The sequence below is a fragment of the Rhincodon typus genome, chromosome 25 (assembly GCF_021869965.1).
Source record: "Rhincodon typus isolate 14 chromosome 25, sRhiTyp1.1, whole genome shotgun sequence".
Lineage (NCBI taxonomy): Eukaryota > Metazoa > Chordata > Chondrichthyes > Orectolobiformes > Rhincodontidae > Rhincodon > Rhincodon typus.
In genome coordinates, this window is record NC_063356.1 from 41,017,320 (window position 1) to 41,032,402 (window position 15,083).

General features: G+C 40.9%; 1 protein-coding gene across 3 annotated transcripts in view; it reads right to left on the bottom strand.

The window, feature by feature from the left end:
• LOC109911705 (sodium-coupled monocarboxylate transporter 1-like) overlaps positions 1 to 15,083 on the bottom strand; it is a 71,904-nt gene that overhangs the window by 36,425 nt on the left and 20,396 nt on the right. For all 3 annotated transcript variants that reach the window (XM_048612032.1, XM_048612031.1, XM_048612033.1), the window contains exons 6-7: positions 7,071 to 7,211; positions 6,227 to 6,356 (exon numbers count right to left, since the gene is read on the bottom strand). In XM_048612032.1, the coding sequence (XP_048467989.1) occupies positions 6,227 to 6,356; positions 7,071 to 7,211 (271 nt within the window). The remainder of the gene's footprint in view (positions 1 to 6,226; positions 6,357 to 7,070; positions 7,212 to 15,083) is intronic.

The window sequence follows — 15,083 nt, forward strand, 5'->3', positions numbered from 1 at the left end:
GACCCGAAACGTTAACTCGGTTTTCTCTTTCACAGATGCTGCCAGACCTGCTCAGCTTTTCCAGCAACTTTGTTTTTGTTCCTGATTTACAGCATCTGCAGTTCTTTTGGTTTTTTCAGAAAATAAGGTTTGACATTGAAAACTAACAAGGAACAATGGTTAGTCGTTATAGAGGAGATGTTTCACATATAAGTGAGATATAATCCAACAACATAAATTCCAAAGGGCAAAAGGCTCTTGTGTTTGCTTTGACAACATGGGAAACAGAGGATATACTGAAACAATAAAAAGAGTGTAAGATGTATGATGGTGAATACTGTAAGCAAGAACTAGGTCAAATAGAATAAGTTTGGGAGTTGTGGTGAAGAGAATAACTAGACTGACTGAGACAGAATATGAGAATAGATTGGCAATTAACATAAAAGGGAATGCAAAGAACTTCTACTGGTATTTACATAGTAAAAAACTTTGAAAATAGGAGCAGGCACAGGATATCTCTTTGGTCCCTATTATAACTTCCCCTGTTTCTGACTATAAGGGGCCTACATTTGTCTTCACTAATCCTTTCACTTCACATATCTATAGAGGTAGCTACTAAAGAGTGGATTTGGTGCTCTATAAGAGCCTTATCTTTTTATTTTTCCTCTATTTTTGATAGTGGATGAAATAAGAAAACGATTGTTGAAAGATTTCTGCACTTTTCAAAAGCAAGTAGCCTGACACTCATTGTAAGTACTGTTTACACAGCTACTTGCTCCAAGCAGTAATGGAAGTCTGGTTTGTAGATGAGCTGGTCCGAGGGGTGTGTACAAATGGAGCTTTGACTGGCAACAAGTAGCTGATTGGTCTGTGGTCTAGTGGCCAGTCATTGATGAAAGAGGTCTTCTGCCTGCCAACAACTTTGTGATTGGCTCCCAGGCAGCTGAACACAACTTGGGGCTGTGAATGTTTTGGTAGAAATCATCAGACCTCAAAAGGAATTGTTGTTTCTGGTCTGCACTGAAAAGCATTTCAAACCTGAAGACAGCCAGTTTATTTCCCCCTTCTAGTTACTGTAAGCTCTGACTAATAATAATGGTCTTTGACTTATCAATAAATGAGAATCAGTCACTCTGTGCCTTAGAAACAGATGAAAGTATCTGGAGAAGGCAGATTGAGAAGCAATGTTCTGATCAGCACAGGAATCACCTCAATAAACCCAGTGGACAGGGACCACTGAACTAACTTTCCCTCCACTCTTAACACTCTTGTTATCTTTTCCCTTCCTGTGCCTGTCTGAAATAATCACATGGAGGTCGGTATCCCATCACCAAGTCACCCTTTATTTACATGTGCACAGTACACTGGCTGTGGCCAACCAGCTCGGAGTCAGTCCCTGAAGTGCAGAGATTCTAAATTCCCTGTTTATACTGGCTGGCCAGGGCTCCCTGATTGGCAGAAGTCAACAAGCTTAGTCAAAGAGATCCACATGGCTCCAATCACTACATTGTCTGTGTGTGTAGAGGGAAGTTTATAAACAGGTTAGAGTTTTACCTCGTACAGTTATATGCTGACAGTTCATAATTGTTTATTTGGAATTAGAATCTATTTATTTGTAGCAAATAGTCTATCTTGTTAACTACAGAAACCTAGTCGGTGTTTCTGTCAACATGGATCTGAAGACAGGAAAATTGGAGAAATCTGCATACTTTTTAAAATTTTTGGCTTCTGTGATGACAGTGGGAATAGCAGAGCTTGATGTCTAATAGATTACTCCAGCAAGGCTCAACAATATTTGGTGGCTTGTACAGGATTGATTTGAAACAATGGCATTGAGGATTAGGTTGTAGTATTCATAAATAAAACAGCTGAAGGTTAGAAAAAAAAGGTGCTGTCTGATATTTAATACATGACACTGGCAAAGGATATCTTGCAGGTGGCAGAGTCGTCCATGAGGAAAAGTTCAAAGGTCAGATTGATTGACTTGGTCTATTACCTGGAGGTAGACTGCCTGACAGAAGTGGAAGGCAGAGATCATTGAAGTACTAGATACTTAAGATAAGAGGGAATAGAAGAAAGACCAAGTAGTTTGGTTAGCCAAGGGAGCCCTGACTGACCAATATAAACAGGGAATTTAATACCAGAATTAGGTAATATTCAGTTTCTGATAAAGAAGCTTAAGCACGAAGAGAGAATGAAAAACTAGAGATGGCATTCCAAAGGAAAGACAAAGACAAAAAAGAAGAGATTCAAAAGAAATGAAAAAAAAACGAGAAACTTAGAATTGCAAAGAGAAAGAGAAGACAGAGAACATGAATATCAGCTTAAAATGATGCCATTGAAACAGGAGAGGTCAGATACCGATGCAGGTCTTGGTTAGGAGAATTTCAGCTTTAATTTAAAAACCAACAAGGAAATGTCCATGTTTGCACAGGCCCAACCAAGAATATGGACACATTCTTCATGTCATTGGTGAAAACAGCAACACAAATGAATCGGGCTAAACAGGACTAGACATTGCCCATGCAGAGTAAGTTAACAGGCAAAGCACAGAGGAAGCAAAACACAAGTTTATGTTTCATTTTCACAGGAATTTTCACATGATTACAATATTGCAAAGAAACCTATATTAGCTATATATAACTTACTGCCTGAGGCATTTAGGCGAGGGATCTACAATTTAAAGAAACACGTTTGAATTCAAAACAGTGAAGCAAAGTAACTTGGACGAGTTGTTACAAGCAGTAGAAGGTGAAATCATGTATGAAGCTCTTAGAGAGGCTATGTTCTTAGAAGAATTTAAAACTTATGACCTTCAGTATTAAGAACGCATGGTGGGGACCAACTGCTAAACAGGCATCAATAATGGCTGATGATTACGAGCCAATCCATAAAGCTAAGCCTTTTTTCCTGTCAACCCCTTAAATTTGCAAGGGATAGGAAATGAGACCGTAGAAAAAAAAAGCAAGAATCCAATGTAAGGAATGGATAGCTGGGAATGCCCCAAGATCAAAGAAGGGGAGTTACTGAGGGTGGACTTGCAGAAGCCGAAGTGTTTCCACCGTAACAAGATGCAACAAATTCACACAGAATGCTGGAAGTTGTGAGGTAAACCCATGGGACATACTGGAAATTGTAAGAATGAGTCTGAAATAGAAACTCAGCGGGAAAAGACCACAGATCAGATTGTAGCTTTACTACAACTAGGGAACTGGAGGTCAACACTGCTGTGAGTGTATTAGAATTACATAGTGTAGATGACAAATATGAGGGGTTTTGGTCTAAAGGGGAGATAACCTTTTTTTCTTCAAAGAAAGCATCCAAGCCAAACCTATACTAAGAGATACAGGGGCTACTCAAACTTGCTCGAGGATTTAATTTTCCCTCCAGAGAATTCAATGAAAACCAAAGTGTTGGTGAATGGGATGGGGACAGAGTTTATCCTCATTCCATTGAACAAAGTCCAATTGGAGTTGACTTGTTGCCAGGACTAGTGGGAGTTGGGGTTGTTAAAGAATTACCTGTGAATGGAGTTGATATACTTCTGGGAAATACACGCGAGAATGGAAGTTACAGCTTTGATTATTATCACAGAAAGTCCAGTTGAGGCTAATGAGACAGAACAGTTGCAATTTTTGGAAGTTTTCCATTGTGTGCAGTGATCAGATTAATGGCTAAAAAAGCGCATCACCCGAAGTCACAGAAATACCCCAAGCAAAGAGAAAATTTATTTAAGAATGAGGGTAATTCAAAAGAGGTGTTTGGCATGGTTTCATTAATTGAAGCTCAAGAAGCAGATCCAGGCTTGAGTAAGGTGGCATAGACAGGTGACAGTGAGGCTGAAGCCAAAGGAGTTCCAGAATGTTGTTGCATTCAAAGTGGAGTTCTCACATTGAAGTGGAGAAAGTCTCACAGGCATGCACGTGAAGAATGTTCATCAAATATTGGTACCATCCAGATATTGTGAGTAGCACATGAAATACCACTGGAAGAACAATTTTTTTTCTTTATTCACTCATAGGATGAGAGCGTCACTGGCTAGGCCAGCATTTATTGCCCAAGAATCAACCACATTGCTGTGGGTCTGGATTCACATGTAGGCCAGACCAGGTAAGGACGGTACTTTCCTTCCCTAAAGGACATTAGTGAACAGGATGGGCTTTTCCAACAATCATAAAATTTGAATTCAAATTTCACCATCTGCCATGGTGGGATTCAAACCCAGGTCTCCAGAAAGTTATCTGGGTGTCTGGATCAACAGTGCAGCGATAATACCACTAGGCCATCACCTCCCTGACATGAAGGAATACAGAAAATGCAGGCATCAATAAACTGATATTTTACATGGCCAAGACTTCATAAAGTCATATCGCAGTTCTGTAAAACATGTCATACAGTTCATTATTATTTATCTGTAGTTATAACCTATTTATGAGTAATAAATAGTCATTCTTGTAAAGTACAGAAAACTGCTTTATGTCTGGTCTGAAAACAGGTAAATTGGGGAATTGTGTGTACTTCTAACAACCTTTAGCTTTTGTTCTGACCCTGGTGAAAGTGGGGTTTGATTTCCAGTGCACTACCCCAATGATATGCAACAGATTATCAGGGACTAAGAATGCTAACAGCCAACAGGACCGCGCTAGTATACTTAGTGAGCACATTGCATCAATCTTTACAAAGGAGATGCTGACAAAATATCAGAAAATATATACATGGTAGTGGCATAGGCTGAAATTTTAAAGTAGGATTTACAGGGATGGCTATCGAAACGTAAAGTCTGACAGTAGATTAATCACACAGCCCAGATGGTTTGCATCTCAGGTTACGAGGGAAGCATGGGGGCAGTTAGCGAAACAACTTGCCATATTCACAGAATTTTTCTCGAGACAAGGGAGGTGTCAAAGGATGGAAAGTCATAAATGTGACAACCTTGTTCAAGAAAATGCATATGTACATTCCCGATAACCACAGACTGGCCAGCTTAACATCAGTGGTCAGTGAGATGTTAGAAATAATAAACAGGCAGTTTGGAAAGTTTGTTTTGATGAACCTGGTTGGACGTTTTGATGAAGTGACTGAGAATGTGAATGAAGAAAACGCAGTGGATTTTGCTTATATTGATTGTGAGAAAGCAATTGACAGATGTACCATATCCAAGGAAAGTTATACAATTTAACCTCACGCAATTGTGGTCAACATCAGCTTGGATCAAACAAATGGCAATAAGGGTGGAAAACAGCAAGTTGTAAATGGTTATATTTCAGATTCCAGGGTGGTAGATAGTGGTGTTACCCAAGAGTCCGTTCCAGATTCACTGTTTGACTTGACATCTGAATACAGGGCAAAACTTCCCCAAGTGCTGAAGATATCAAACTTGGAACAATGACAAACCATGTGGATGGTACCAATTGAATGCAACACGACTTGCAGGATAGGCAGAGTGGGCCAGGAGAAATTTAACACAGAGAAGAGTGAGGTGATGCATTTTGTCAGAACAGATGGAGAGGGGAAATGTACATTTACTTAATGGTACAACTTTAAAGATAGGGCATGGATAGAAGTGTTTGGAAGGTTCATGTGCATAAATTTTTAATACCGGCAGTATATGCTGAAACTGTATTAAGTAAAACAAATGGGATCTTGGCCTTCACATATAGAACTATTGAATTAAAAAGCAGGAACAATTACATTGAATCTTTAATATATCTCTGGTCAGACTGCTGTTAGAGTAATATGTCCAGTTCTGGTCTCCACACTTGAGGAAACCTGCTACAGAGTTACAGAAGTATAGAGGAGATTTACCAGAATTCACCAAGGATGGGGGAGTTTAGCTACAGGGTTAAGTTGGAGAAAGTGGATTGTTCTCCTTGGAGTAAAGTTGGAAATAGAGATATAAAGGAGTATGAATGTTTAATAAGGTGGGCAAAATAAAGCTTTTGCCATTAGTTGATGACACCAAGACTAGAGGACAAGGATTTAAGGGCAAGAGATATTGGGGCAAACTGTTTAATGTACCAACTGGTAATCACCTGGAATTCACTGCTTCGGAGGAAGGTGAAATGATCAATGATTTCACAAGAGAACTAGATAGGCGTTTGACACAGGTAACTAGTAGGATTTCTGGTCATGGAGCAAGGGAATATGACTAACTGAATTGCTCTACAGAGACCTGGCATGAACCCAGTGGACGACATGTCCTCATGAGCTGTAAGGATACTCCATGACCTCGCTGCTGACAGCTTACCTGGTCTGACGCTCTGACTTTTTTCCGAGTCAGGGGATCACATTGGTGATAAACAGAGTACATAGTGAGACCAGTAAATACTGCACAAATGGCTATTATCCACAGGCCAACCAAATTGATGTAGAGTGATCTGAAATAAAGAAAATCTGAGAATGGCAGTTTCAAGAGACAGGAAGTGAGCATTTTATAATTGTTGGGAGACATTCATAAAAATAAAACAAGTCAATATAGTTCTGGGGGGAAAAAAATAAGGTGTACTGTCAGCCCTGGACCAAAGAACTCCAGAGATTGTGACAAGTCTGAGACTGAGAACCATGTTTATGCAACCAACTTTTCTATTTTTCAGGAATCACACAGCACAATGGCAAAATATTTTTTTCAACATGCCCTCATAACAAAGAAAGATTTAAAAACACAGATGTTGCAGTGATTGCAGTAATGAGAAGCTCTGCACATTTGTAATGGTAGAAAATCCTTATTCCTGTTAAGGTGTGTTTTTCCATAGATCTATCACATCAGTGAATCATGATCAATATAGGTGTTTATGGAGCTATTAAAATATCGAATTCTGATTGATCCAACAGTAAAATATGAACTTATAAATCTTGTGGTGGTTTGATTTGATTAATCCTTAGGCTGGGGTTTCCTCTGCACCGTTTTACAAACAGGATAATGATTGGGACAAGTAGAGAGGAGCTGGTGCCATGGTCGAAGAATACCTGGAGATTGTAGGCAACATGAAATGGATTTATTTATAGCACCTGTAACATAATCACCGCTGAAATACTTGAGCCCCATGTCACATACTGCAATAGACACAGGCAACTGTAGAGCTGATACTTACAGCTTGGCCTCAAGCTGGCTTCTACAAGCAATGTACCGCTGAACCTGAGACTGATTGATGCCATAAATAGCTGTCCACACAAAGGTTCCACCAACCACGATCGTCCAGAAGGTGTGTCGTCTTATTGGGCTTGGATCAAAGCTGAGAACAGGCAAGGAAACAGTGGTGAGGATTGACTGTCTGATTTGCTGTAGTAACAATTAGAGACAAGCAAAGTGCTACCATTGTGCGCACTAGCACACGCCCATATGGGCCCATGATCTCAGCTGATAGAACAGCACAGTGGTGAGGCAGTGCTACCTGTTCAAAAGACGATCCCTTTGATATTGGCATTTACTTGTGGCCCTACCTGTCTGTTCTGATAGTTCAATTCAGGAAATATTAACAACTTGAATGTTACCATCCAATAACACCACACTTCTCATAATTTTACAATGGCCCAAATAGCTAATTACATACTCTTGAAGTGAACCCCACTGCTCTTTTTGAAAGATGTGATGGAATAATTTACGGCCACCTGAGAGGGCAGACAGGGTATCAGTTTAATGTCTCCTTTAAAAGGCAACATCTCTGACAATTCAGCACTCTCCCTGCACAGCACCAAAATATCAACTTGGAGTATCGGCTCAAATCTCTGCAATAGATCTTGACAATGTAACACAACTTGAATATGATCAGGAAGATCTTGTGCCAACAATACCACAAAAAAACCTGATAATTTCCTCTCTTCTGTGATCTTGTACAACATTGCTTCTGTACTTGCCAATACTCTGTAATAACAGAGACTGTAGATCAAATTAATTATGTATGAAATGTTGTATAAGGTGATGGTTCTGATGGGGTTCATGTTGGTGTTATATCAGCTCTACCCAGTTACTGATGTCACACTATTTACAGACAGTCCCCAGGTTGTGTAAGGATTCTGTTTTGAAATCTATTTGCAAGTCAATTTGAACACATCTTGGAACATAATGCAGAGCATTACAAAGGAACCATTTGCACATACAGGAAATATCTGTATGTCAGATTCTTAAAACTAAACCTGTGTGAGACCATGTTCACAAGTATGAGTGTACTTGTCAGGCTTTCATAAATTGAAGATTCCCTGTCTTTTGGTTTTTGGGACTATAAACTGAAACAACTGATGTTACAGAAAGACCAGAAGAGCTTTGCAACTTGAAAATCTATTGTTGCATATTTTTGAGTTGTGTAATACAATGTTGCTTTCTGTAGCAGAAAGAGGGAGGATTCAAGACTGAGCAGCAGGAAGTATCTTTCAAGTTAAGGAAATTCTGCCTGACAACAGCCCTCTGATTGGTTGATCTGCAGTGTTAAAATGTTGTAAGCTTTTTTTTAATGTAGAATCCCTACAATGTGGAAACAGGCCCTTTGGCCCAACAAGTCCACACCGAACCTCAGAGCATCCCACCCAGACCCATCCCCCTATAACCCACCTAATCTACACATCCATTATGCCAAGAAGAGCAGAGAAAAAAAATCCAGAACCCACAGTGAGAAAGCATCCATCTCTACATTTCTGTGTGTGTATGTGTGTGTGTGTGTGTGTGTGGAGAAGATAAAAAAAAAAACTTTGGTAGATCAAATGAAAAAAAGTCTAAAACAAGTCAAGGCTTGAGCACCCACTGAGTCAAAGAACAACCATCACCGTACAGCATATCTTCATTGTAAAAATCTAAAGAACTGATAAAAATCACTTTCAACCTTATGGTCTAGAGTTTTGCTTTTCAGAATTATTTTTATCCTGTATATATTGCTTTTCCACCCACAATATATGTTAAGCCATTTTTCTTTTGTCTTAAATCATGTTTGAATGTACGTGTATTTAAGGTTTTGAAAGGGTGCAGTCTTGGAAGAGATAGTCTTTTTTCTCTCTGCTGTTGTTGCAGTTACGGGTACTACAATAAATAGTTATTTCACAGATACTGACAAAATCTGCTGTGGATTGCTTTTGTCCTGAGGAGCAGTCAGTCAGGCAAATTGTTCATTTTTGTGGTTCATTGTGATTTTATGCACTATATATTTCACGATGGCCTGTGGATCAGTGACGCACAATTGTTAAGGCAATCTTCAAACTGAAGTTGTGATGACACACAGTTTGTGGGTGGAGATCAGTAGTAGGACTTTAGTTTTTGGAGCGAGCTGATATATCTGCTCCATAAGGTCCTAGTCATTATGAATGCCTAACTGCGGTATACATATTGCTATGATGCAATAACTTTCTTGTTTTCTATTAACAATATCTCTTCTGTACTCTACAGGAGTGTATCCTCTATGAGCAATCACAACATTTGCCAAAGACAAAGGAGCATTGGTGGCAGTGAACAATTCATATAACCCTTGCCCAGTATCTCCTACTGGTAGAAATGGCAAATAACACAAGGTGCCAGCAGTGGTCACCTGGGAAAATACCACAAATCATCGACACAAAGTCCCTTGTCTTATGATGAAGGATGCCCAGTAACATTAGATAACATAGAATATAAAAAGGAGCCAACGATTTGGAGATTCTCATTGTGTACATTATAATTTGGAGGTTGAAAGGGAGGATACATTTAAGTTGAGTTTAAACGTCACATTGACAAAGTGTAGGAATGGATAATTGGGACCACTATGGCTGGTTTTGTGTGAAGCTGCTTTACTGTTACAGTTTGTCTCAGTATGGTGTAACTCGTGACACATTTGAGTTAGAAGCCGTGCATTCGGACGGGCAATAACTCTCTCATTATATCATCCCTTCAGAGCCCTAACTCTACAACAACATCGTTCTGTACCCTCATGTTTCATATCAAATTCTGATTAATTCCAGTACCTATTTGAATGGTTCCAATGTGTTTTAAGTATTACACTACACGGCAAATTATTTTGAATGTTTATTTTTCTCTCTCTTTTAAAACAATAGCGTTTATTCATTAAGTCACTCTCTTTGAGTGAATCTTCCCTCGTTTAATGAAGGACCTGGAGGCAGAACGTCCCTAGGTTTTCTGAAACAGTTGTGATCAGCTGGCTGGAGTAAGGGCTGAAAGGAACGGATTTCTGCAGACTGAGAAAAAGGCACCCTATTACACAAGCTGTCCAGAGAGAGTTTGCAGTAAAGGCAGGTGAGTGTGACCTGTACCACTCCACAAAGACTCACACACTCCAGGGAGAAATTCAAAGCCCTTACAATGGGGTTGGGATGCATAGGAAGTGAAGGCACTGCCTCACCTGTACATCTTGGAAAAATTACTGGAGACATATTTCAATCCTCATCTCTTTTACATTGTCTTTCACTGAACGAAAGGAAAACTGCTCATTAAAAAACTATTAAAAATTAATTACGCACCATATTATCTCCAAATGAATGGGTAAATACATTACTCATTGTTAGGGATGTCACTCGCTGTGAAATCTCTTTCAGTTCCTAGAAATTACGTTCTCACAGATCCAGCACACACTGCAGACACTAAGATAGAGACTTACACCTCCAATTTCAACCTCTTTTCTCAGTGCCAAAGCCTGCCTTAGCATGGAATTTACAATGGGATGAGTCTTATCCATGCCATTTGTCTGGAATAGTTCTCCTGGCCATTTCCAAAGCCAGGGAATGATGCCAATATTAGACAGTGGGCACTTCCCTGTCTTTTGAGGTATCGAGACCAATATTACCTTGTATTTATATAACGTCTTTAATGTAGCAAAATATATCCAGTTATTTCTCAGACATTTGATCAGATTTTTCACCTCAGAAAATTAGCATCATCAGAGGATGTTAGGTTCTGAGTTATGTTTTCAGGAGGCTCTGAAAGGAAGTGCAAGATAGAGGGATGATGACATTTAGGGAGGAAATTCACTGGATGAGGGCCACGGCTACTGAATTTGCAGCCTGCAACAGTGGAATAAAGGAACATAGAGGATACCCGAGAAGTCAGAGCTGGAAGGCAGCAGGCTATTTGGAGGCTTAACCAGCTGATGGTGAGTAAGAGATCATGGAAACATGGATGAGTATTTAAAAATTAGGGCACTGTTGGGTAGGACAACAATGTAGGTCAATGACTTTGGAATTGTAGATGGGTAATCATCAGAAGAGGCAGAAAGTGCATGAGTCTTTTCTACTTCTCGATTTATTTTCTGTCCCATTTCCTGACTACTGCTAGGAGGCCTCTAGATAACTACTATCAGGGACTTTTTTCCTTTGTGGCTCCTCAACTCTACCCAGATGGATTCAACTCCTTCTAGCCCAATATTGCTTCTTCGCACTGATTTAATTTCATTTCTTTCTAACAAGGTAAGTCCACCCAGTCTGCCCATGTGTCTGTCCTCTTGATAGGACATATATCCTTGGATATTTAGTCCCAGCCCTGATCCTTTTGCAGCTGAGTCTCTGTGATACCTACAACATCTTAACCACGAATTTCAACTTGTGCTACAAGCCCATCATCATCAAGTCATTTGTTCTTTACCTGGTGACAAATGCAAGGAAAAGTAAACATTTTAAACTACCTTTAAACTCTCCCAATTTGCTTTTAAAAGCAGCCAGGAGATAGTGGCTGAATCCAACAGACTCCTGGCCATTGTAGGTGGGTTGACAAGTCTCATCTTTCAATTAAGCATGATTCTGCTTCGACATTCAACATTGGGTCCAACTATTTCACACCATGATCTGCCCCATTTTATTGTCTTTTTTGGTTTGTTACCTTTATTTTTCTTGCAGTTCATTGCTAACCTCCTCCAGCCTTTTATTTTGTTTTTTTCTAATTCCAAGTCCATTCCCATTGACCCTCTCCTGTCTTAGTCTTTGCACTTGCCCCACCCACCCCTTGTTACAACATTACATTTCCCCAGTGCTGATTAAAGGTCACAGATCCGAAACATTAAACAGGCTGGATGCTCCCCTCCTGAGCACTGACAAGGCAAATGGCAGGATGAGCAAATAATAGGGTGAACTGGTTCTGCAGAGACAGCCACACTCTTCAATAACAGCCAAATAATACTCTCAACCTGCCACCAACATGACTACTTGCCTTCCTGGCAAGAGAAAAAAGTGGCTGCCTTCCTCACAGGAAACCAGACAATCTGCCTGCCTATTTGGGGAAGCCTGCATTTGTTCAATCTGGGGACAATTGAGAGCATGGATAAGGAGGCAGGGAAGAGGTTGCAACTGAACACCATCCCTTGTCCTTTACCCTTGAGACCTCAACTCCTATGATCCACCTCTTTCCAAGACCCCTGTCCCTTCCTGCACCCCAAAAACCACTTATTTCTCGTCAGTGTAGATCAGCATGTTTGCACAGCCTAAGCATTCATCGACCCTCTCCAGGTCTCAGGAGCTGGTGGGCACTGATTTGTTGGTAACTTTAGGCAGGGTGGGACTTCACAGGCAAGGCATTTGATAAGCTGAGAAGTCAGCCAGTCAGCGTCCAAGTCTCTGATTGGTGTTTCTTGCCGATGGCAGTGGATGTTTGTCACTTTTGAAGAAGCTCATCACCACACAAAAGGTAAAAAGCATTAAATCCCTGCCGTTAAATCTGTTATTCTCCCTACACAGGTACTGCGAAATCTGCTAAATTTTGTCCCAGCATTTTCTGGTTTTATTTCAGATTTCCAATCTCCTCAGTATTCCTTTTACCTTTGATATCAATTTTTGACTAAACCAATGATTTTTTTTTTCTATTATCAATTAGCAGTGGATGCTAAATTTGCCTTTATCATTCGCTGTTTAATATTTAGTACAACTCTATGGAGCTTCCTCTCAGCTGTCTCCTATCAATAAGACTGATGAGAATGGGAAGGAGATTACAGAGTTTGAGAGCCACATTGTGGAATTTTAGAACAGGGAGACACCAAAAATTATAATTTAGTTTCAGAGTCTTTGAGTCACGTAAACACTGAAACTTAGTTTGTATACTCCTACTCAATGGTACGTCATAATTCTCAATCTCTAAGGAATACCCTTCACCATCCATTCTATCATCCACTTGGTTAAACTTAGTTCCGTTTCTGCCCATTTGTGATTAGAGCTGTGCTCCAAGCTTGGTGCCTGAGCTCCTCACACTGACTCTGGTGAGAGACCAGGTTCAAAGTTTTTGAGAAAATTTGTAGCTTGGGTTGTTGATGTGGTTTTTGACTTGCTTGCCAAGCTGACAAGTTTGTTCGCAGACATTTCGTCACCATACTAGGTAACATCATCAGTGCGTCTCCGGTGAAGTATTGGTGTTCTGTCCCACTTGCTATTTATGTCTTGGTTTGCTGAAACAAATCCAGAAGTGATGCCACCGACCCCAGCAAACCGAGACACATAAATAGCAAGCGGGACAGAACACCGACGCTTCACCGAAGGCGAACTGATGATGTTACCTAGTATGGTGACAAAATGTCTACGAGCAAACTTGTCAGCTCAGCGAGCAAGTCAACAACCCAGAGAGTAAGTCCTGAGGTGGTAATCCCGCCATGTGTTCAGCTAGCGTAAAGTAGGTATCCAACCTCAAGGCGAGCAGATCCAGTTGAAGTCAGATTGAGTCTGTACATGCAGGGGAAAGGTCAGGGAGGAAATTAGCTCCATGTCCTCTTGATCAGCAACATTGTAACAAGGTTCATTAAGAGTTCTGGCAACTTCCTGTGAGACCACCACTCGAACATGTGCCTATTTTGATGTCTAAAACAGCAGAAATTGTAACATCCACATAGGGAAGGCGATGGCCCAGTTGTATTATCACTAGACTGTTCATCCAGAGGCTCAGATAATGTTCTGGCAGATGGTGGAATTTGAACTCAACTAAAAAAAAATCTGGAATTAAGAAACTACTGATGACCGTGATATCATTGTCGATTGTCGGGAAAAACCCATCCGCTTCAAAAATGTCCTTCAGGGAAGGAAAACTGCCATCCTCACCTGGTCTGGCCTACATGGGACTCCAGACCCCCAGCAATGTGGTTGACTCACAATTGCTCACATAAATGGCCCAGCAAGCCATTCAGTTGTACCAATCACTACAAAGTGTCAAAGAAATGAAACCGGACAGATCATCTGGCATCGATCTAGGTACCAGAAAAAACAACAGCAGAAACAGCCCTGTCGACCTTGCAAGGTCCTCCTCACTAACATCTGGCAGCTAGCGCCAAAACTGGGAGAGCTGTCTCACAGATTAGTCAAGCAAGAGAGTGACACAGTCATACTCATGGAATCATACCTTACAATGTCCCAGACATCACCATCATCATCCCTGGATATGTCCTGTATCACCAGTAGGGCAGACCCAGCAGAGGTGGTGGCACAGTGATATACAGTCAGCAGGGAGTTGCTCTGGGAGTCCTCAACATTGACTCTTGACCCCATGAAGTCTCATGGCTTCAGATTGAACATGGGCAAGGAAACCTCCTACTGATTATCACATACCGTCCTCCCTTGGCTGATGAATCAGTACTTCTCCATGTTGACCAACACATTGAGGAAGCACTGAGGATGGCAAGAGCACAAAATGTACTCTGGGTAGGGTATTTCTGTGTCCACCACCAGGAGTGGCTCAGCAGCAGTACTACTGATTGAGCTGATCAGGTCCTAAAGGACAAAGCTGCTAGACTGGGTCTACGGCAGTTGGTGAGGGAACCAACAAGAGCGAAAAACAGACTCGGCCTCATCCTCACCAATCTGCCATCTGCAGATGCTTCTGTCATTGAGTTCTTTTGTCCATGTTTGTATCAAGGCTGTAAGGAGGTCAGGAGCTGAGTGGCCCTGGCAGGAACCCAAACTAAGCAGTAAGTATCAGTAAGAGTGACCAGCGCAAAATCCTTGTGGAGACTATGTCCCGCTTTCAGATTGAGAATAATCTCCATTGTTTTGTGTAGCACTATGACCATGCTAAATGGGACAGTTTTCGAACAGATTTAGCAACTCAAGACTGGACATCCATGAGGCGCTGTAGGCCACCAACAGCAGTAGAATTTACTTCAGCACAATCTGTAACCTCATTGCCTGGCATATCCCCCACTCAACCATTACCATCAAGCCGGGGTGAG